The sequence below is a fragment of the Ambystoma mexicanum genome, chromosome 13 (assembly GCF_040938575.1).
Source record: "Ambystoma mexicanum isolate Mex_15411 chromosome 13, UKY_AmexF1_1, whole genome shotgun sequence".
Lineage (NCBI taxonomy): Eukaryota > Metazoa > Chordata > Amphibia > Caudata > Ambystomatidae > Ambystoma > Ambystoma mexicanum.
Genome location: NC_090938.1, coordinates 406409141 through 406431039, shown reverse-complemented (window position 1 = coordinate 406431039; position 21899 = coordinate 406409141). Strand labels below are relative to the sequence as shown.

At 43.6% G+C, this 21899-nt stretch overlaps 1 protein-coding gene across 2 annotated transcripts in view; it reads left to right on the top strand.

Annotated features, from left to right (window-relative positions):
- Positions 1–8675: 8675 nt before the first annotated feature.
- The window catches only part of FITM1 (fat storage inducing transmembrane protein 1), a 51976-nt gene continuing 38752 nt past the window's right edge, over positions 8676–21899 (top strand). Inside the window, exons 1-2 of one of the 2 annotated variants that reach the window (XM_069634007.1) lie at positions 8676–8770; positions 9143–9418. In XM_069634007.1, coding sequence (XP_069490108.1) covers positions 9228–9418 — 191 coding nt within the window. In that variant the 5' untranslated portion in view covers positions 8676–8770; positions 9143–9227. The other variant, XM_069634006.1, reaches the window with a different exon arrangement.

Here is a 21899-nt window from a genome sequence, read left to right as displayed (position 1 = left end):
TTGTGGACGTACTGGCCGGGGCAATTCCATTGCCCCGGTGTCTGTTAATCGAGGGGGCACGTCTCCGTCCCCCCTCATCGAGTTTTGGCTGGTGGCAGTGGAAACTACTTTTTATATTCAACCGCGAATATTTTCCTATGGGATTTCCCATTGTTTTAGGCTAATACCTTTATTTATTTATTTACGGTAGCCTTGAACATACCGCAGGGTTATTTCTTTATTATTATAACTCCGGTTGGTATTTTTTGCCAAAACTTGATTCTAAAATGGCGTTGGTGTTCACCTCTGTAACGCTGACCCAAAGTGGAGCCCTTTGTTCCACTTTTGGCGGGCTTCTCCACAGAAACCCTCCAAAGTGGTGCCACTTTGTCTGGGGTACTTAGGAGGGGTGGAGGGGGAATTAGGCACCCTGGACTGAGTTACCTTGGTAACTCAAGTCGCACTCCGTCCTGATTGGCCCAAGTGGTGAGCCGGCCGGCTCACCACTTAGCATGTTTGAGTGACAGCTAGGCTGGGTGAATGGGGGTTTGCTGCATAAAAGCAGGGCTTTGGGGACTGGAACTTCAGAAGTCGCCACAGGACCTAAGAAGCCGAAGAGGGAGAAGCCGAGCCGACCTGCCAAGACGACACCACCGGTGAAGCCCTGCAGAACCGTCTCACCACTTTTTCCGACGACAGAGGAGATCTCCCGCCGGAGAGTCTTCTTCCCTTAACTGGTGGGGACAACCAGTTGCTGCCTTCTTTTCGCCTTCCCGAAGCATCTCGTGGCCGCCTTGCCTGTGCCAAACACCCCGGCAACCGGGATACCACTTTTTACCTCAACCGCGAAAGAGGGGTAAAATCCTTTGTGACCGAAGAACTCCACGGCTGGCCTCATCCCTAGTAGTGCAACGACCTGCAGCCTTCCTCCCCGTCGAGATCACCTCTTCCTCGGGACGACGCCGCGACTTGCACCCACTACCAGGAACGACTACCACTGCTGGAGGAATCTTTCCACTTTTAAAGGTACTGTGATCCGCCCGGCCTCCCTTGCCACCGATTGTACGGGGTAGATTTAGCCCTCGGCTCTCGAACCTGGGTAGGCCTGGGACACCCTAACTAAACTTTTCAGAACCGTAGTAAAACCTTTTTCTCTCACCTGCAAAGACTGATGACATTGTGTGATCTTGGGCACATTTTTCGCCTGGCTCCCTCTAAAGCGGGCCCCGAACTAATTCTCCTTGTTCCACCATTGACTGCCTTTGCTAACCTTATGTGAAAAGTGTTTTACCTTACTGCTCTCTTTATTTCTGCCTTTTCCCTCCCTTTTGGTAATACTTGTTGGAGTGTCATCTAACGTTAAGCGCTCACCTCTGTTTGGAAATAAGTGGTGTTAACTTAGAATTGACCAACGAATGATTAGGAATGTACATATGAGTAATAGTAACTGTGTTTGACTTTCTTATCTTTTCTAGTGTGCTGGTGTAATTTATGAGTGTACCTTTAATAAATAAGTTTATACTTTTACACCTAGCTCTGGTTAGTGTTTGCTTGTGCTACTCTGTCTCTGTACCTATTCTGTATTCTCTGTATACTGCCTAACTCTTCTTGAGGGAAGTCTGGCTGCTCAGCCACAGCTACCACCGTGAATCTGTGCGGTGCAGACTGCTACCAAGTGGGTTTACTGCCAACACCTGTAGTCTTAAATCTTTTGCAGTGGTCCCAAAGGGAACTGCACAGGTTTCTGCCTAACATGTTGTGTGAGCGTTCTTAGTAGAGAGCTGGTGGAGGCAAAGTCGGGTAGGTACCTGGTGCAATAGCTTGCAAGAACTAGGAACGAGCGTACGTAGGCTGCGTTCAATGGGCGGGGGGCTTCTGTCAGAGCTTTAATTTTGATCAGGGCCAGGTTTAATACCTTGTTTTCAAAATATGTCCACAAAGACATTTAGCGTGCACTTGTTAAATGCACATTTGTCTTTGTTGAGTGTTTAGGTTTGCGTCCTCTAGAACTTTGCACACTTTAAGTAGGGTAGCGTCATGGATTTCTTGGATCTTTCCGTATACCAAAATGTCATTACTGTAGTTCCGGCACCCTGGTATGTGACATATTACTTTCTGTATTTCTTCCTGAAAGATTTCAGCCACCGACGATATACCAAAATTGAGTCTTTTATACCGAAAGAGCCCCAAGTGTGTGGTAAATGTAGTGATATATTGTCATTTTTGTACTCAATTCAAGTTGGTGGTACCCTTTGTTCAAGTATAAACAGGAAAATATTGGGGCCCTGTTTAACAGGTGCATCAGGTCAGTGATTTGCAGTGTCTGATGGTGTTCTCTCATTATGGTTTGTATGTCGATGCATAGTCGCATTGATTGTCCGTACCTTTTTTTAGCACAGGTACCACTGAGGATAGCCTAGGTGTGGAACCGGTGGCAGGTTCGATCACGTCTGCTTTGATGAGGGCTTGTGGTTCATTTTCGACTTGATCTTGAACATTGAACGGTATCCCTCTGAAGTGTTGGGCTACGGGTTTGACAGAGGGGTCGATGTGCAGCTTGATCTGACACCATTTGGGTCTTCCAGTTTCTCTGAATAATGCTGGGAAAGTGGCTTCAATATTTGCTGTGGATGTTATGTATTTGATGGCCATAATTTGATATAGAACATGTGTAAGACCCATTTGAATAGCTGATTCGAAGCTTAGGATGCCTCTGCACGTGCTCTTGGTGTCAATGACGTGGATGGTGATGCCGTCTGACTTCCCTTTATATGTGCACGTGGTGGTGAACGCACCTCTGCAGTTAAGTGGTTGTTTGGTTCCATAGACCTATATGTCTATTTGGACTTCCTACAGGCGCAGGATTTGTTTCAGTGCTTTGAAGTCCTTCTCAGGCATCACATTGACTGCTGCTCCCAAGTCTATCAAAAAGTCATACGGTTTTCCTTGTATTGTGAGTGGCAGCGTCGGGCTTTGTGCAGTGGTGGTTGGGTTTCCTAATGCGTACAAGTAGCCTTTCGTTCTTTCTGAGCTGGATGCTGTTTTGGACCCGCTTGTGGATGGAGTCGTTATGTGCAGGTGGTGTATACGTCTCCTCTCTTTGTGGTGTCTGTCCGGTGAGTGTGAGCGTCTTGATCCTGTGCTATGCCTTTCTTTAGTAATGTCTCTCTCATTGTCTCTCTCTTTTTTCCCTTGGGTGTTTGGTAAGGGATTTATTTCTGCTGGACTTCGGCTCTCTGTGATGAGGCCCCACTGCTCTTGGGGCGTGGCACATGGCTCTGAAGTGATCTTCTCCTCTGCATACAGAGGAGTCTTGTCCTAGCACTGGGCACGTGCCCTTGTGCAGGCAGTCATACTCACATCGAAAACATTGGCAACTTTCTCTCATTTAATCTTTGATGGATTCAGGTTGCGTTATCTTGTGCACGGTCTCTTCTTTGATCGTGGCTGTGGGTGTAGTTTGAAGTTTGCTCATTGTGGACAACGGATGTTCTAGAGTGGTCATTTTTACCAGCAGTAGTATTTCAGCGAGAGTGTGTTTCTTCTGTGTTAGCTTCTTTTTAAACGATACGGACTCAGGCACTGCGATGTCTGGGATTTGGTGGCCTTCTCATTTAAATATTGGTGGAATTTACAGTTTCTCAATTTTTTTTTTTTTTATTAACACATTTTATTATTTTCTTTTGGTGAAGGCAACAACATTCAATAGAATCAAACAATCCAATACGATATAAACATAGTGCTTGGGTCATAAATCTGATTCTTGACTGGGTATTTTTGTACAATTCGAAGGGGTATATTTCAAAATACATTTACAACATTTTAATTTTGACTTTTATCAACCACTATGACATCTATTTTTTCTTTGCTAGCATTCTTCCCATCTTCGCCAGATCTTTTGAGCTTTCCCTGGGCATCCTCTGGCTGTGTATACTCAACTCTCCATTGCAATGCATGCATCAACGTTAGCCACCCATTGTTCATATTGTGGAGCAAGGTCTGACCCCCATAATTGTGCCACATTCCTTTTAGCGAGGCCCATGGCCGTCGAAAACAGTAGTTTCTCAAAGCGCGACATTTCTCCATCTATTTCCACTCCCAGTAACGTCAATTTGGGATCCATGGGTACCACTTGCACTATGACCAACGATAGTCTGTCACAACATTTCTGCCAAAAGAGTTGAATTTTTGGGCATTCCCATAAGATATGGAAAAAGGTTCCCTCCCCTTGACGACATCTCAGCCAGTTTGGGTCTGTGCTTTTACCCCATTGATATAGCGCTACTCTTGGATAATATACCCTATGTAGTATTTTGAGTTGTACAAGTCTAATTCTTGCAGATATGGCAATTTCTCTTGGGCGCATTAGGGCTGTGGACCAATCCTCAGGTTGTAGTGAACCCACATCCTTCTCCCATTTGGTTTTCAAGCTACAGAGAGGTTGTGTTGCAAAAGAGGAGATTGCATTGTACATTACAGAGGTTATTTTCGTAACCACCCTTTCTAACACAATATTTCTTTCAATTGGTGTACATTCAGGCATGTCAGCGAGATCTGGCAAGTGTGTTCTTAGTGCATGTGATATTTGTCTGTAATGGTAGGGTTCTCATATTGGGAGACCAAATTTACTTGCTAAGTTCTCAAAGGATACTATCTACCTTCCTGTATTATATCACTGATCCTGGCTATCCCAACCTTCTCCCAGTTCACCCATTTTGGGAGTGTGGAGAGTTCATGGGTGTTTATTCCTCCAGGGAGGTTGAACCGGGGTAATCTTGCCTTCCCAACCTATATGTTTATGTGCTTCCATCCAAATCTGTGTTGTGTGAGTTGCCATTGTGACAGAAGGTGGGTGTTTGATGGTCTGATAGAGACTTTCTTGTGGGGATATTCCTTGTCTCGTGTGCATTTCTGCACAGATGTGTGGAAGTTCATTGTTGCTGTGTAGAATATTGTTTACAACAGCCATTTGTGTTGCCCAGTAGTATGTCAATAAGTGTGGGAGCCCTATTCCTCCTTCCCATATGGAGCGTTGGAGAGTTTGCAACGCTATCCGGGGGTGTCCTCCACCCCAAAGTAGTTTCCCAAGTATCCTCTCGATTTTGTGAAATTCCTTTGTGGAGATGTGCAGCAGCGCATTCTGTAGGATGTATAGAAAATGCGGGAGGGCCAGCATCTTGAACAGTGCCGCTCTAGCCATCCAGTGGCTCACATCATTCGCAAATCTGACAACTATTGGGCATAGGTTTTTGGGTACATAGTCTTCAAGGTTAGCTGTGATTTGTATGCCCAGGTATCGAAATTGTGTTTCCACTCTGTATGAACAGTTATCTAGAATAGTTACTTATGCCCTTCACTGGAAATAGTATTGATTTGCTCCAATTCACACTTAGCCTGCTAAATGATCCATATCTTTCCAATAATTGTGTGACAACGGGACAGGAGTCTGCTGGGTTACTCAAATAAATTAATAAATCGTCGGCATACAGGGATATTTTATCCTCCAAACCATGTGCCCAACGAAATCCTCTCCATGACTGTGTATTTCTCATTTACACCGCCAAGGTCACAATCACTAGTGGAAACAGAATTGCAGATAGGGGGCAGCCCTGTCTTGTCCCTTTGCCCAAGTTGCACAGTTTCTCACTCTTGACCTCAGGCGCGTTACGAAGGTTTACATTTTTTTTCCTGGTAGTTGCATAGTCGAGTGGAATATGTTGTGTTCATTATTCCACATTTTTATAGATAGCAATATGTTTACTCAGAATGCGTTTTAGTGCTGGATATGTATTCTCTATATCCTCTGGCAGGTCAAAAAGGATGTCTCTCACTTCAGGACCTCCAGTTAATGTGAGCAGTACTTTCACCCGTTTGTCCTTTTGTGGTCCTATTGCGTCCAAGTACACATCGAATTCTCTGACCTATCTGGACCATCGGGGCCCAGGTTAGTGGGGTCCGTCATGTTGAAAGGTAAGAGTGTGGGTATGGGGAAAGTATCTCTCACTTGTTGAGCGAAACCTCCTGGGGCCAGTGCTGGGCCTCCCTGTTCTTGCTCTTGATATACTATGTTGACCTCCTAATTATGTGCTGAAATGTGAGAGGCACACTACGCCTAGGTCTCCTCTCTTTGTGGTGTCTGTCCGGTGATTGTGAGCGTCTTGATCTTGTGCTATGCCTTTCTTTAGTAGCGTCTATCTCATTGGCTCTGTCTTTTTTCCCTTGAGTGTTTGGTAGGAGATTTATTTCTGCTGGACTTCGAATCTCTGTGATGAAGCCCCACTGCTCTTGGGGCGTGGCACATGGCTGTGAAGTGATCTTCTCCACTGCAGCCAGAGCAGTCTTGTCCTAGCGCTGGGCACGTGCCCTTGTGCAGGCAGTCCTACCCACATCGAAAACATTGGCATCTTTCTCTCTTTTCCTCTTTGATGGATTCATGTTGCGTTATAATCTTGTGCATGGTCTCTTCTTTGATCGTGGCCGTGGGTGTAATTTGAAGTTTGATCATTATGGACACCGGATGTTCTAGAGTGGTGGTCGTTTTTGCCAGCAGTAGTATTTCAGCGAGAGTGTGCGTCTTCTGTGTTAACTTCTTTTTAAACGATACAGACTCAAACACTGCGATGATCTGGGATTTGATGGCCTCCTCTTTGAAATATTGGTGGAAGTCACAGTTTTACTCTTGACCTCAGGTGCATTACGAATGTGTCCATTTATTTTCCTGGTAGTTGCATAGTCGAGTGGAATATGTAGTGTTCATTATTCCATGTTTTTAAGGATAGCAATATATTCATACAAGATGCATTTTGGTGCTGGATATGTATTCTCTATATCCTCTGGCAGTTCAAAAATGATGTCTCTCAGGACCTCCGGTTAATGTGAGCAGTCCTTTCACCCGTTTGTCCTCTTGTGGTCCTAGTGCGTCCAAGTACACATCGAATTCTCTGATCTATCTGGACCATCGGGGGCCCAGGTTAGGTAAGTTCGAAAGGTAAGAGTGTGGGTATGGAGAAAATATCTCTCACTTGTTGAACGAAACCTCCTGGAGCCAGTGCTGGGCCTCCCTGTTCTTGCTCTTGATCTACCATGTTGACCTCCTAATTATGTGCTGAAATGTGAGAGGCGCATTTCGCCTACATCTGGGGTAGCTCTGGTGCTCGTGAGCATGGGACCCGTGGCCACTCTGTCAGGTCTTCAGTGCCAATCATGGCCAATAGCTATTTTGGCTGCATGTGTATCACTTTTTTAAATAGTCTCGTTCAGGGTCTACTGCCCCTCCCCACAGGCCTCTCACCATGCTCGTGAGGTTGCTTCCCGTAGTCTGGGTCACTGGCCACTCAGTTGCTGTGGCCCTCGCACCCTGCTAAGTGGGGGGGGCAGGATGCGCTCTGCAGGTTCCACCCAGTCGTGCCGAAAACCCGCTGTTGCTGCGGCCCTCGCACAACATGACCACGGATCCTGGAGGAGGCGTTGGATGGTTCACATCCATCATGGCTGCTGCTTAGGGAGCGCGGCAGGAGGTCCCTGCGGCACATGGAGTGTTTCTAGGTCGAGTACTGCGACCCTCGTCGCCAGTTTAGTGTCTCCCTTTTGGACGACACACAGGCCTGAGACAGCAGATGCTGACACAGTTTCAGGGTCTGTCAACTACTAAATTTACTTTGTCCCGCCCCTCATGTCGTCACCTCTGGTTACGTGACCTGTCATCCCAAAAGTCCACAACGACCAGGAGCAGCTATACTGATGGGCGCTACAATCAATATTAACAGTTCAAATTCAAATACTGAAGGTCAGTTTATTTGATCCCACAGGTATTAATGACAAATGTTGTGACATCAGTTTCTGCCATGCAAAAAAGAGGGCACCACACATCTTTTGCCACCAAGGGCCCTGCAAATCGTAGGGCCGGCTCTGGGTGGGGATTGCGTGGATGTAGAGTGAGGGGGTTGAAACTACATAGGACTTTGTCACCATATGACAAACCGTTAGGAACCGTCCCTTCATACTGTCTGAAGTTTCCTAACTCCTACTGGCGCTCCCAATTTCTGAGGTTCAGGTTGAACTTGCGGCTGACGGGGGAGATACATCGAGCAAGATCTAAAATAAGCAATGAATATGTTGGATCTTGTGAGAAGTGTATGATTGAAATAAGGGAGCATCTTTTATTGGATTGTGTGGCTCTTCAGAAGGAGAGAAAAATAGTTGGGGCCTTATGTTTACGATTTTGCATATTCAGATCCTAAGAATTTGTTTCTTAGGCTAGCAAATGGCGAAGACACTTCCCTGTCAATTGATATTGTTAAATCATGCGGAATTGTGACTCAAATATTAGTTTTATATTGTGTTTGTATAATGGGTTCTATTTATTTTAGTAAATCGTTTTTATTCTACATTGTGAAAGTATTTTGATGATGAAATGGAACCAAATGTCATTTTACATTGAAATTTTATGTTTTTGAATGCGTGTAATCTTGTGTAAGGATTTCTTGTGCATCCGATAACACAATAAAAAAATGTTTTTAAAAAATTCGTGGATTACAATGCCACCTAAAGCATACACCTCGGTGAGGCTTTCGGGTAATTGGAGGGAGGATTCGGGTGTGTTATCGTGTGACGTTCCGCTACAGGAACTTCAAACCCCAGAAGGCATTTAGAGTAGCACTGGGGGTGAAACCGTCCTCCCGACTTGGTTTGCGGGCAGCTGAAGGGCACGGGCACAGCTGAGGGGGCGGGGGTCTCAGCTGTTCTTTGCTGTCACCAGTCTGGAAGCTCGCCAACAGTGGACTTTGTGACAGTCAGTAGGCCGTCCCCTCCCTTCACTGTCGGTGTCTCCCCTTCCTAGCCTTGCCACCGTGCCTCCCCCCTACCGCTCCCGCGTTGCCTTTCACTCACTGCTCTATCCCTTAGCTCTCCCCTCGCACATTTTGTCCTTGCTCCTGCTGCTCCTCCGTCACTCCCAAACTCTTCTTCCACTAAAACCACTGCTCTTCTGCAGCCCCGCGCCTTCCACTTTTTCTCTGCGCGATCTTCGCTCTCCATGCGCTGAGCCACTTGCCCTCCTCAAAGTTTCCCCCTTCACCCTCTTTGCGTCGTTGTCCTTGCGCGCCTCCTGCTTTTCCCGCAGTGTCCTTCTTACAGCGTTGTCCTATCTCGCTCTCCTTGGCAGGTTACCTGTTATATTTCCCCTGGTCCTATAGTTCCAAGAACTGACTTTGTCGGCGCCACGCCCCCCTCCACCCTGGGCCTCCGCCATGGCACTTCTGTCGCTGCTGCGATTGCTGGTTTTCTTCTGGAGTGACCTGTGGTCCCGGGCGCTTGGGAGCACCTGCGTGCGGCGTGGCTACCACTTATGGATAGCGGCTGTGGTCATCTTTGGCCCCCTTCTGCAGTACTACGTTAACCCACGCACCATCTTTGCCAACCACCGGAACTTCTTCAACATGTGAGTGCAGGGAGTGCTTGGAAAACACTGGGCCGCTTGACAGCGTTGTTCCTAGGGAGGAATACTGGAACCTTAAGGCATAACTCCTAACCTTATAGGGCCCCAGGGTGGGTGAATGCAGACGGTTTTTTTTTGGGCTGGTGTGAATTATATAGGGGTGAGGGGATGGAGAAGGCGGTTGCGGAAAGCGTACACCAGGTTTTTTTTTTAGCACAGGGGATTCTTTTTTTAAATTTATATACGGGAGGGAACAATGCTCTTATGATCAGGGTAGGAGTGGGGCATAACATTGTCTCGGGCACCAATGAAAAAGTGGCACAGAGTTGCAAATGGCAATTCATTCCTTTTGTGACAGATTGTTTGAATAGTAAACAAGGGGGAGATTTTTGAAAAATGTAAATCAAATTTTTGTATTCAGCAACCATGGTCAAAACTACTATCATTATAGTGAAGTAACTCATCAGACTGGTCCATTTTGACCTAAAAAGGGGCCCACGTTGACCCAAAAAACTGGCCCACACTAGCATTTTGCGTTTTTGGTCCGGGCATTGCCCTATTCCCCTATAGGCCAGTCCGAGCCTGCTTATGATCACAAAAGAACATACAATAGATACAAAAATCAGATTTGCTGGTATCATCGGGCGAGCTTGAGGGACATTCTAACCAGGTTGCGGAAGGGAGTACATCGAACAGTCACCAGGGGCAAAACATGAGTGGATTTACATAAAGGTAAATCAACATTAGAAATGTGTAAGTGCAGGTAGGCAGTATGGCCAGCTGTTTTAGGGATGTGACCATGATGGATGAAGTGCTAGCATGGTGGCTGAGAAAGTGAGTGACAAAGGCAGGTTAGAGGCAAGGGAAACATTTTAACTAGAAGGTAGATGAACGGTAGGTTATGAGGGTAATTTGGCCGAGGAGGTAGACTTTTAGTTTGGATTTGAACAAATCAGTGCAGACTGTTCCTCGGATGTCCGGGGCATGAGGATTCCAGGCAAGGGGAACAAGAAGAGAGAAATAGTGGAAACGAGAGGAAGCACGGGCATTGCAAGGTGCCACAAGGGTAGTCGAGGAAGCAGAGCAGACATTACGAGAAGACTTGTAGAGTTGGCTAGGCGAGGATAGATACAGTGGTGCCTTACCCTGATAGATTTTTGGACCGGGAGAAGTCATTTACATCTGCCTGTTTTGCATCGTCAGCCATCCAGCCTGGTGATGGTACGAGGAAGTAGGTATGAAATGATGTTTGAAGAGAGTCCTGGAAGCAAAGTTAATGTTCTTGTCAAGAGGACAGATAGCATAGTTGGGGAGAGCAAAGAGGATGCTGCCACAGTTGTCCAGTTTAGAGAAGACAAGAGTGGTTAACAGATATTTGGCGCTGTTGAAAGGAAGGAGGTGCCTGATTTACGCAATATTTAGAGGGTTGAGGCGAGCCACCATTGCATTCCTGGAGATGAAAGTAGAAAATGTGTGAGTAGGGTCATAGATGATAAATCTCACAAAGGGATGCCTGTAAAGCTACCAACCCCTTCAGGTAAACAATATAACTTCAATGAAACATATGGGTTGGAAGCGCTGAGGTTGGAAAAATAATGAATTAAATCAGACTCTACTCACAGTATAGGTCCAAACACATAATATATATAAAAACATTATTTTTATTATCACAAAAATAAAACAACCATGGAAACTATATAGTCCACCTTAATGGGACAAGACCTCTCACAACCACCTTTCATACACTTGCATACCAACTCAAACTCTCATATTATACACTCTTCTTTCTAGCACATGTCATCAGTGTATTACACACTGTAACAAATTCTGTTAACATCAAATATTAAATTCAGCCCTATATTTTCCTTTACAATTAGGTACAAAGAAATTCGGACCACCTTTCTAAAACAGGTGACCTCTGTCTACATATGTTTCGGTCCTAAGGTGGCACAAATATTGCCTTTGATTGTCTGGACCTTCTTCAGGACAAAATATAATACATAGAACAGTAGTGAAATCGTTCTGTTCGTGCCAAAATGTGGGTGATGTTATTCATACAGGTCATATAGTTCTCGGTCCCCTCCGGCTACAATTTGCTGGGGGCTCGTGTGTGTCAGGCAAAACTGTCCTTTTTGGTTCTCACAGACTGCGTAGTGGTCTTGGAACCACATGGGAAAACTTTTCAGCTCTCAAAAGTAACTTCTTAGTTGTCACTGAGATGACAGCAAATAGGTCATCTGGAGTATGCCAGGGCACAAGATCTTTAACCCATATTTAAGCCAGGCTCACAACACTTTCAATGTAGGAGACGGACACTGTGTGTTCAATGCAGTGTCTTCGAAAAAAACAGTCCCCTCACTTCTCGCGTCTCCACCAACTCGCAGCACTGATCTTTGTCTGCCTTGTTTACAGTCCGAATCTGAAAATATAGGGCTGAATCTAATATTTGATAACAGAATTTGGTAGTGTGTAATTTCTTTTTTTTTTATTGATTTAGCTGATTGCTCAACTTTTCAATTTATGCAAAACAGTTTTTAAGTTACATTCAGTAGAATACAAAAAGATAAAATACGAATACAAAGAAGTAATATTCAAATATATAAAAGAGTGTTTGCTTAAACTGATTCATGCAACAATATTGAATTTCTAGATCGCCTCTTGTACAATTCGCTTATAGCATCTAAGCTTCCAAGTTGAGGGCCTTAAGAAAGCCAACAGTGGCTATATACATGCTCATGGATCGAGTGCTCAAAATCAGAGACCATCTGCGTTCAGGAGAAGTATTCGCTATTTCATGCATGTGATTAGCAAAGTGAATGTTTCTCAACTGAGATAGGTTTATGCATTGTAAGATCAAATGTTCCAAAGTTTCTTTAACAGTTAGCTCACAGCAAAATCTACAACAGTTGCTTTCTTGGCTAATTTGCTTTCTCTGTGCCAGAATATCACAAGTTGGCCATAGATTCAAGCGCAATCGTAATATTGCAGATCGTATACTTGGACTTTGAGCTTTACATAGATACAAATCAGGGGTACCCATTTCGTTATCGCCAAAGAGATTAGAGCTGAAATGCTTGTAGGAGAGACAGATAGTACGAGTATCAATCCCGTCTTGCCTGAAAATTATTGTTTTGGCAAGATCAGGGTTACACACTAAATTGTCCACAGTAACCTCAGCTCCAGTCATAATTTGCATTACATAGTTAGACCATTCTTTGACAAAATAGTGTGTGGATTTAAACATTTGCTAGTACCGATAACAATGTATGAGATTGATCGTATGCCAAACATTTATGATACAAGGCGCATAGTTGCCTTTGATATTTAGCATGCAAGGAAGTGAGACCCAGCTCATATTTTAACCAGGCTCCCGGGGTGCTTTGGGGCACTCCCAGAATCTGACGCCAATATTTGGCTTCTAATTTTTCAAAATATTGATTTTTGATGGGCGTATCTGTTTCGAGCCCATATAATAGGGTTGGTGTCACTTTCTGTCGCCAGTATAAGATGGCCGCAGAGACGGAAAATTTGCCAAATTTATACAAAATTAGCCTGGTTTGGGATATAGCCGGGATCACTTTGTTAGAGACTATCTTCAATTGGGTTGTTGTAGATGACACAGCATCAAAGGCCACACCCAAATAGGTATAATTTGGCACAATCTCAAGATTTACATTTTTAATTTGCCAAGTCATTTTACTGTACCTAGAAGCCTTCGGAATATACAGTACAATTTGAGATTTGTTCAGGTTTATCTGCAGATCATTACTATCAAAATACAGTGTAACAGTTGTGAGCAGTTTTTGAAGCCCACTGGGAGATTTTGAAATGAGTACAAGATCATCTGCATATCACAGCTCTTTTATAGCTACATTGTTCAACTTTGGAGAGTCCAAGGCGAGATATTGTAAAGCTATTTTTATAGTGTGAATGAAAAAATTAAACAATGCAGAAGCAAGAATACAACCTTGTTTCAAGTCTTTTGCAGTTTTGATGCAGACGGAAGTAGGCCCATGATGGATAGTCGAATCTTCACAGATGTCTCAGAATGTAGCGCGTAGATGATATCAATCAGATGACCAGGGCATTTTGCTTCTTTCAATTTGTTAATTAGTTTGACTCTTGATACCGAGTCAAATGCCACCTTTAGGTCAATGAAGGCAAAGTAGATGGGTGTTTTGTTATAGTGTGCTTGTTGTTTTATTGCATTGATTGTAAGGAGATTTATCGCTGTACCCATTCCTGGGATAAAACCTGTTTGGTTTGGATCACGTTGGTGAGTTGAATTCATCCATAGATTGAGGTCCCTCAATACTAAACGCGAAAAAAGTTTCCCTGGAATGTCAAGGAGGGCTATGGGTCGATAATGTGATGGATCGGCCCGATTCCCTTTTTTTAAAGATGGGGACAATTAGTGACGTGCACCATGACCTTGGTTTAGATTGTGTATATAAAATATCTGCAAAGATGTTATGGAGAATGAAGGACCATTGTCTAGGATGTTCCTTCATCATAAAGTTTAAGCCATCAGGGCCCACTGCACGCAATGATGAAGATTTACTGATCAGTTCTTCAATAATTTCTGGAGAACATTCCATCTGCCATGGTGATGATGATTGTCTAACATATTGATATTTTTCAAATTGATCATCTTGGTACAGAGTGGAGAAATGTTGGACACATTGATCCTCTGTGACACCATTCAGTTGAGTGTCCAGTTGTTTATGACCTGAAATTTCATTTAGCATAGATCAAATCTGTGTTGTATTTTTATTGTTTTCTAATTTCAGGAAATATTCTCCATCGCGTTGAAACATGGTGCTGTTGTGTGCACGTATCCAGTTCTTATATTTACATTTCATGCCATTCTTAGCTTGCTGTCTTTCATTCATTGGTAATTTGAGGATGGTTCTTAGGGCTCGCCTATATCTTGTCTTTTCTTTATGAAGTTGACTATCGTACGTATGTTTTTTTTTTTAATCAACGTTCTGGATGTGATGGACATGCTTGAACATCAACAAAGTGTCCGAGTAGGAGGGAACAGATGGTTGTAATTCTTGCGTCTGTAGAATTTGATTTAGAGCTTTCAACTCATCATGAGTCCATCTGAATCTTATTCTGGAGTTGTTGATGATCAGATTTGGTGTCATCCATTGATGTGGTTGTGCTATGATGTCGTTTTGCCAAGGCCAAGTGAGGATCAGGATGTTATGATAACTTGTTGCCTGTTTTTGAATTTCAAATTTTGTAGCCTTCATAAACAATTCCTCGGTCACGAATGTATAATCAATGATGCTTGTGGAAGAGCCTCTCTTCCAGGTCGAGTTGGGAGGTATGTCTCCCGGTAATGATCCATTAGCCATGTGAAATTTTCAATTGTTCATAAAGCGTAGGCCTCTAATTGAGTCTTCACATATTGGCTTGAAGTTAGAGGTCATATTCTTTAAATTGCAATCACCTTTGATGAAGGTAGCAGTTATTGTTGGTGTTTTGGCTATTGTTTCCAACAGGGACGAGATATCTCTATAAAAGAGATTATCAGTAATGGCAGCTGGGTTTCTATACAGATTGATTAAGGCTATGTTCACATTGCCTTTGGAAATATTTACCATTTGCATAAATTGGTTTGGTGTTTCCCATTCGTCAAAGGTAAAGTCTCTACTAGATTTAGCTGCAACCAGAAATCCGGCCATTGGCCGACCTTTAGTTGATTTAATGGCAGGAAGAAAGGCTATGGAATGATCATCCCATATTGGTTTTGAAAGCATCCATGTCTCCATTAAGGCCACAATTTCGAAATTATTAAGGTCACTGTTTTGATTTGTTTGGAGATGGTTATGACCTCGAGAGTTCCATGATGCCAATGACACTTCACACTTTATTGGAGTCGCTGGTGGTTAGGATTTTAATGGTAAGGTACAAAAGGCACATCCACACTCCGGTTGAAGCTGTTTATTTCTATGCTTTTCTTCTGATGGTTTTTTCACATTTTCTGATCTCTCTGTGCTTCTTTCAGGATCTTGAGCAAGTAAAAAGCCCATCTCAAATAAGGCCATTTTTGCTTGCCATAAGGTGTTTAAAATTAGGCCAGAGCGAATCCATAATCGCACATATTCGAAAGATTAGTATCACACAAGAATTCTACCTGATCGATGTCAGCAGAAGAAATATCTTCTAATTCTTGGAGTTCGTTAAATATGCTCAAGATACTAGATCTGCTTAGATCATATTTCTCATATGGAGCATTTCTGCATTTAAATATTAATGTGTGGAATTGCTTGAATTTGTTTGTTTTGGTATCTTGCTTTGCTTGTGTTCCGTTATTATCTCCGGGGAACAGGTCGGATCTCAATCTTGTTCCCGCTTTTTCATACCAGTGTTGATTCTGTTCCGGCAATTGCGTCTCCTTTGGTTGGAAATGACAAGGGCCTGGTGGATCATAGATGTCATCTGCTGAGTCAAGATTTCTGTCTCTTTGAGAAGTCGTATGTACCGATGTTGACTTCATGGGGAGAGCAGTATTGCAGTTCTTTATTCTAGATTGTAAGTATTCATCCACCGCTGCTTTGATCTGTTCTGTTTGTTCATGCAGGTATTGTTGAACCGTTGTTTATTTGGTATAAGGTACCAGAAAGTGTATTTGGGATGGTCTGACGCGTTTGCGGAGAGCCCACCACTTGGAGTGTCCTTGTGCTCCAAGTTGGACTTCTCTGCTAGCGCAAGTAGGGCATTCAGCGGTGAGTGTGCTGGGGGATTAGCTATTCGCGGGTTTTGTTTCTTTGGCATACCTGCCACAATGATTGGGGGGGTTCTATATCGCGTGTCGATGGCTGCTGGCTTTTTGGAACCTGCTCCAATGGCATTGGAGTCTGTAAACGCAGAGTCGGCAGTGCCCGTGTGAGGTCAACCACCAAGTTGCGTGGTTTCACTTTTGTAGCGGCCTTTCTTGACTTGGTGTTAGTCTGATAAGGCTTTGTGAGAAGTAGTTTCGGGCGAGTGGTTGGACGAGGCTGTTTGATGAAAACATCATAGGACTCCACCGGTGCAGGTCGTTCAGTTTTGGGTATGGAACAATCAACAGTAATCCATGATGAGTTTGCATCTTCAGTAGCCGGTTCTTCACCTTCTTTTGGTCGCATAATATGTTTGTATATTGGAACTGTAGTTGGTATTGCCTCCACGGAGTTCTTAAGAAGTGTAGAGTTCCCATCACTTTTTTTGGAGTTAATTGTCGCGTTGGCTGCGTGCAGAGCACCAGCATTTGTATCCATCCATGCAATGATTTTGTCGATTTGTCTTGAATGTTGGTTGAGTTTAGAGTCTAGAGATTCCAACATTTTGTATAGATTTTTGATGGTTGAGTTTACCGCTGTTAAGGTAATTTGTAGAAGATTGTCTGTCACTGTTTTAGCTGCTTTATCTGAGGTTGAAGGACGTCGTCTCGGGGTAGGTTGATTATATGATACCACGACAGATATGCTCGAATCCATAGAACACGGAGCTCGATAATCCGGTGAGTTAGAGATTGATGAGGAGTGATGTTCGTTATAGTGTTAGCTTTACTGACAAGGGTTAGGTTGTTCGCAAACACTTCATCATTCTCCGGAATCTCTTCAATTTGAAGCAGCTGTTCTTTTTGCTGGGTTCTCTGCCCAGGAGACTGCACAGTTTGTAATAAAGTGTTGTCTGAGATGGCCTGTGAGGAATCTTGCCCATTATTCAGTGGGAGAGCTGTTTCGGCAGCATTTGCATTACTCGAGATTTGCGCTGGCTTGTCCACCGGTAGACTCTGCGTCGATAGAAATTCCAAGCCTTGTTCGACTTGTGCCGACGGAGGAGATGGAGTCTCTACTCGTTGTTCGGCTTGGTTCAGTGATGGGGGTGAAGTCATTACTTGTTGTTCGATTTGTTTAGGTGGAGTGCAAAAGGCACAGATGTCTTGGTTTGGCTGCGGTGTTCTGGCAATCGCAGTAAGGATTATGGATTTTCGAGTCGCCATTCTTTTGTTTTTTGCTGGTGCCGAACCCGCTTTAACCGCGGGGGAATTTTGCCTCGGTGTATGCGGGAGGCCGCGCAAATCAGGCATATCAGATTTGAGTGTATATGTGAGCATGTAAATTTATTTTAAAAACTCAGAATTTTTAGCTTCGGTGAACAAGGCACTCTAATAATGCAATTAGTGGTGTTAATACAACCACAAAAATGAACGAAACATAAAAATGAAAATAAAATGAATAAATAAATAATCCTCTCAAGCCCACAGCACCGCAGCTCCGCAGCTAAGCGGCCAAGCGGTACTTGAGGGTACTTGCTGGGTGCGCGCGCATTGCGCTCGGCCATCCTATTTTATACACGCCTTTCACGCAAAGCCTAAACAAAGTAAAGGAATGTAATTAGATATAGTATAGATGAGGTTTATATTTTTCTTGACATAAATCACCTTCTGGAAGTCGAAGTCCACAGAGTAAAACGGAGCCAAATATCCAAGAAATAGTAGAAAGGTGCAGCTTTTCTTGAAGATGCCAAGGGAGAGCGGCCAAGCGGTACTTGAGGGTACTTGCTGGGTGTAATACACTAATGATATGTGCTAGAAAGAAGCGTGTATAATATGAGAGTTTCGGTTGGTATGCAAGTGTATGAAAGGTGGTTGTGAAAGGTCTTGTCCCATTAAGGTGGACTATATAGTTTCTATGGTTGTTTTATTTTTGTGATAATAAAAATATTTTTGGTTTATATATTATGTGTTCTGACCTAGACTATGAGTAGAGTCTGATTTAATTCATTATTTTTCCAACCCATATGTTTGATTGGGGTCATAGATGATGCCAAGGTTTCTAGATGAAGAAGAGTAGAGGAGAGTGTTAGGTGAGAACTGGATAGGCATGGGAAGAGTTGAGAGGGAGTATTTGGCAAGGAAGAAGAGCACCTCTATTTTGGTAGAGTTTAACACCCTAGTGGGCAAAGCCGTCTAGTATTTAACGGCAGAGAGACAGTTGGACATTTTGATAGAGAGATCAGATGAGAGTTTAGGAAAAGAGAAGATTTGTGTGTCATCCGCGAAGAGTTGGTACGAGAACCCAAAGGAGGGCATTAGTGCCCCAAGAGCAGAGGTTTGGAGTGTAAAGAGGAGGATAGGCAACTAAAGCAGCAATAGACTTGACTACCTGAGGGGCAAGAAGGTCTGATGGGGCACAAGAGGGGTTAGCTTTCATTAGTAGAGATATGACTTCTTCCGTATAAGTGTGACTAAAGTGGGAGCTAGAGGTAGAAGATTATGGCAGAGTAGGCGGAATGCAAAAGGAGGGAGAGAGTCTCTAATTTTTAAAATGTTAGCAGCAAAGTATTCATCTAGTTCATTGGCTGTGAGAGTGGAGTTGATAGTCATACGTTTAGGAAGATTGAGTTTAGGATGCCATATAGCTGGCAAAAATGGTTGAAATATAAATCCGGTTTTGCTCTATCAAGAGAGACTTGAGAACGTTTGGGACAGAGAAGCAGAGTTGCAGGTCCTCATGCAAGTGGGTATGACTCCATTTGCACAGAGGACGAAGCATGTCTCTGTGGAAGCAGCATATGAATGGGGTGACCCATGTTTGAGGATGCTGAGACCTGGGGGTGGAAGTTAGAAGTAGGAAGTGAGAGGAGAACGAGTCATTATATTAGGGGTTGGAAGCTGGAGAAGGCAGTGTTAGTGAAGGAGGAGAGTGACAACTGTAGGTCAGAGAGAAAGGGCGAAATGGCAACAGGTTTACATTTCCTTTAAGTAGTAGGTGAAGTGGTAAGGAGAGGTCAGAGGGTGGAAAGGAGAAGGTGGTGGAAACAATGGGATGATCATATAGGGATCGTGGGGCATTAGTACTAGTGGCTGAGAGAGGTGGAGATGAATAAGGGATCCAAATAGTTACCCCCCCCTGTGTGGCTAGGTAGGTTATGGATAGAGTCAAGAGCGTGGTCACTAAGAAATGTCAGAAGTTCAGATTTCTGAGAAGTAGTTGGAGAGGGAAGGTTAAAGTCACCTAAGAGAATGAGGTGATGTTTAGTGGAAAGAGAATCAAGGGTTTGCCCAAGTTAATCAAATAATGGTCAGTGGGACCATGAAGGCGATAGATGGAAATTATATGAACTGAGTGAGGCAGAGCAATAGTAAAGATGGTGAATTCAAAAGATGTAGAAAAAGACATGGTATTCGAGATTTGTGAGGCGGGAAGAGAGAGGGTGTCCGACGCCTCCACCTCTGCCAGTCAGACGAGGAGAGTGAATGAAGGATAGTTTGGAGTTGTATAAGGTTGCCATAGCGGCAGTGTCAGATGAAGAAATCCAGGTTTCAGCAATAGCAACGAGGTCTAGGGCAGGAGAGCTGGCGTGAAAATAGTCGTTGACAAAGGAAGTTTTGTTGCATATAGACTGAGCATTCCAGAGCGCTAGTGTAAGTTGAATGAACGCTGGGACATGGTGAGCTGATGCTCAAGCAAGACTAGGGGGCGCAGGGGATTTCAGCAGTTACCTAAGTTAGGGAAAGGCGGACACAGAGACATGTGAAGGAGGGCCATAGGGGGAAGGTATAGGTTGATGCAAGAATTCTTATTTGGCAAAAACCTTTAAACAAGGGTAAACAAACGAATATTTTCCTAACATCAACACAACAATTGGGATCTATGTCTAAAGTCCGGTTACAAAAGGGTGAACCTACGGATTCCAGAACAAAAGGGTGCATTCCGCAGGTTCAGCCTTTTGCACCCGGCTCCCTCCCGGTCACTTTAGGTGCCACCCCACCGGACACCTTCATTGCTGTGTAGCACCATCCTCCCCCATCACACACTCCCACTCCTCCCACTCACCTGCTGCAGGCTCTGGCTGCCTCCTTCCTGCGGTCTAGATACTGCGTCCCCGGAAGCCTGACATACAGCATGCCGCGTTTTTCTGTTCAACCTTTTATGCCTCTGGCTCCCGGGGGTTGTGGTATCTAGATGGCGAACAAAAAATTGCATTATTGAACATCTTAAAATTCAATTCATATATGTTTATTTCGATTGATACACAATCATAAAACACTTGACATATAAAATCACAGAAAACATTTCCAACACTACCATAAAAACATACAGGACAAGATAAAAACCATAACAAGTATTGTATAAAATAATCCCATCAGCGTTTAAGATTATGTTTATGGACATAACGATTGTTTCTATGAAATACTCTTTTAGCACTGCCTGTGATCTTTCCCATCTTTAAGAATGCATTTTCATAAGAGGCTTTCTGATTCTGATGCGCATTGCCTCTGTAATACATAAAACGAATGCCCCCTTGCTATTGCAGCATCTTGCAGCCTGAAGCAATAAAGCAAAGCAGGTTTGAATTGATAAAAACGTCTATACTTTATGGTTTTCCTTCTAATGAGACAATAAATTGGCCAGAAAAGAAGAAAATGACCCACAGTTTCCAGAACAGAAGGATAAAAGGGATGCATCTGGGAGTCTTACACTTTCCACAACCATTTCCCTACCACCATGTATAGAGGGAGGAGATTAATTCTTAAATTAAATTAAAACGACTCCCACTAGTCAAACACCACTCCAAATAAGGTTGCAGGCTAAATGGGGAAGAAATTACTAGGTGCGCTTCATTGGAGGGTTTTAACAGGTCCTAATGTTCTCTTTGGAGATTCATTCGCTCCAGGAGTAGTACCTTAGCCTTTCCCCTACTGGGTCTATCAACAAGCTCAGGATTTTGGAACCAATGGCTGATTTTTATGGAAGCTAAGGTGTTCTTAACATGTGTTAAACAATTAATTGTTTCAGAACCAGAATTCGCCATTACGTCTTTAATTATTTGTCTCGATAATACAGCTTTTGGGTTCACCCAAGTGGCAAGCCACATCAAGGCTGGGGCTATCAGGCACTGATCCTCAATAAACCTCATACCAAGTTCAAAGTGTACAGAAAAGGGGGCCACACCCTGAAGCAGAGTCAGTAAATCTCTGAAAAAGGTGTACTCTATTTGTTGCAGTCTAACCACTGACTTCTTCCTCCAGATCTCTGTACCATAAAGCTCTATAACAAGTGCCTTTACTTTATAGACTATAAGCATTATATCCACTGGCAAACTGATGCATACCCGCTATAGATTGTCATCCCGATCTCCAGTTTCTCGATGTGTAATCTGCCATTACCACACACAGAACAAAATGAATCCCCAATTGATCAAAGTACTGGACTCTATCCAATGGGGACCCATTTACCATAAAACGCTAGTGTACTTGCAAGCTTTGCCCATCATCATAACTGCTGACGTATCAACGTTGATTTTGAATTTCCTACTGGCCATGAAGACCTCAACGTTACCCAACATGATCTCTAAGGCATTTGGTGTCCTAACCAAAGTACAACATTGTCTGCATAATACAATAGAAGTAGTATTTTGGAGAGCATTAATGTATACATTAAATAAAATTGCTGCTAACATTCATCCCTGTCAGAGGCCC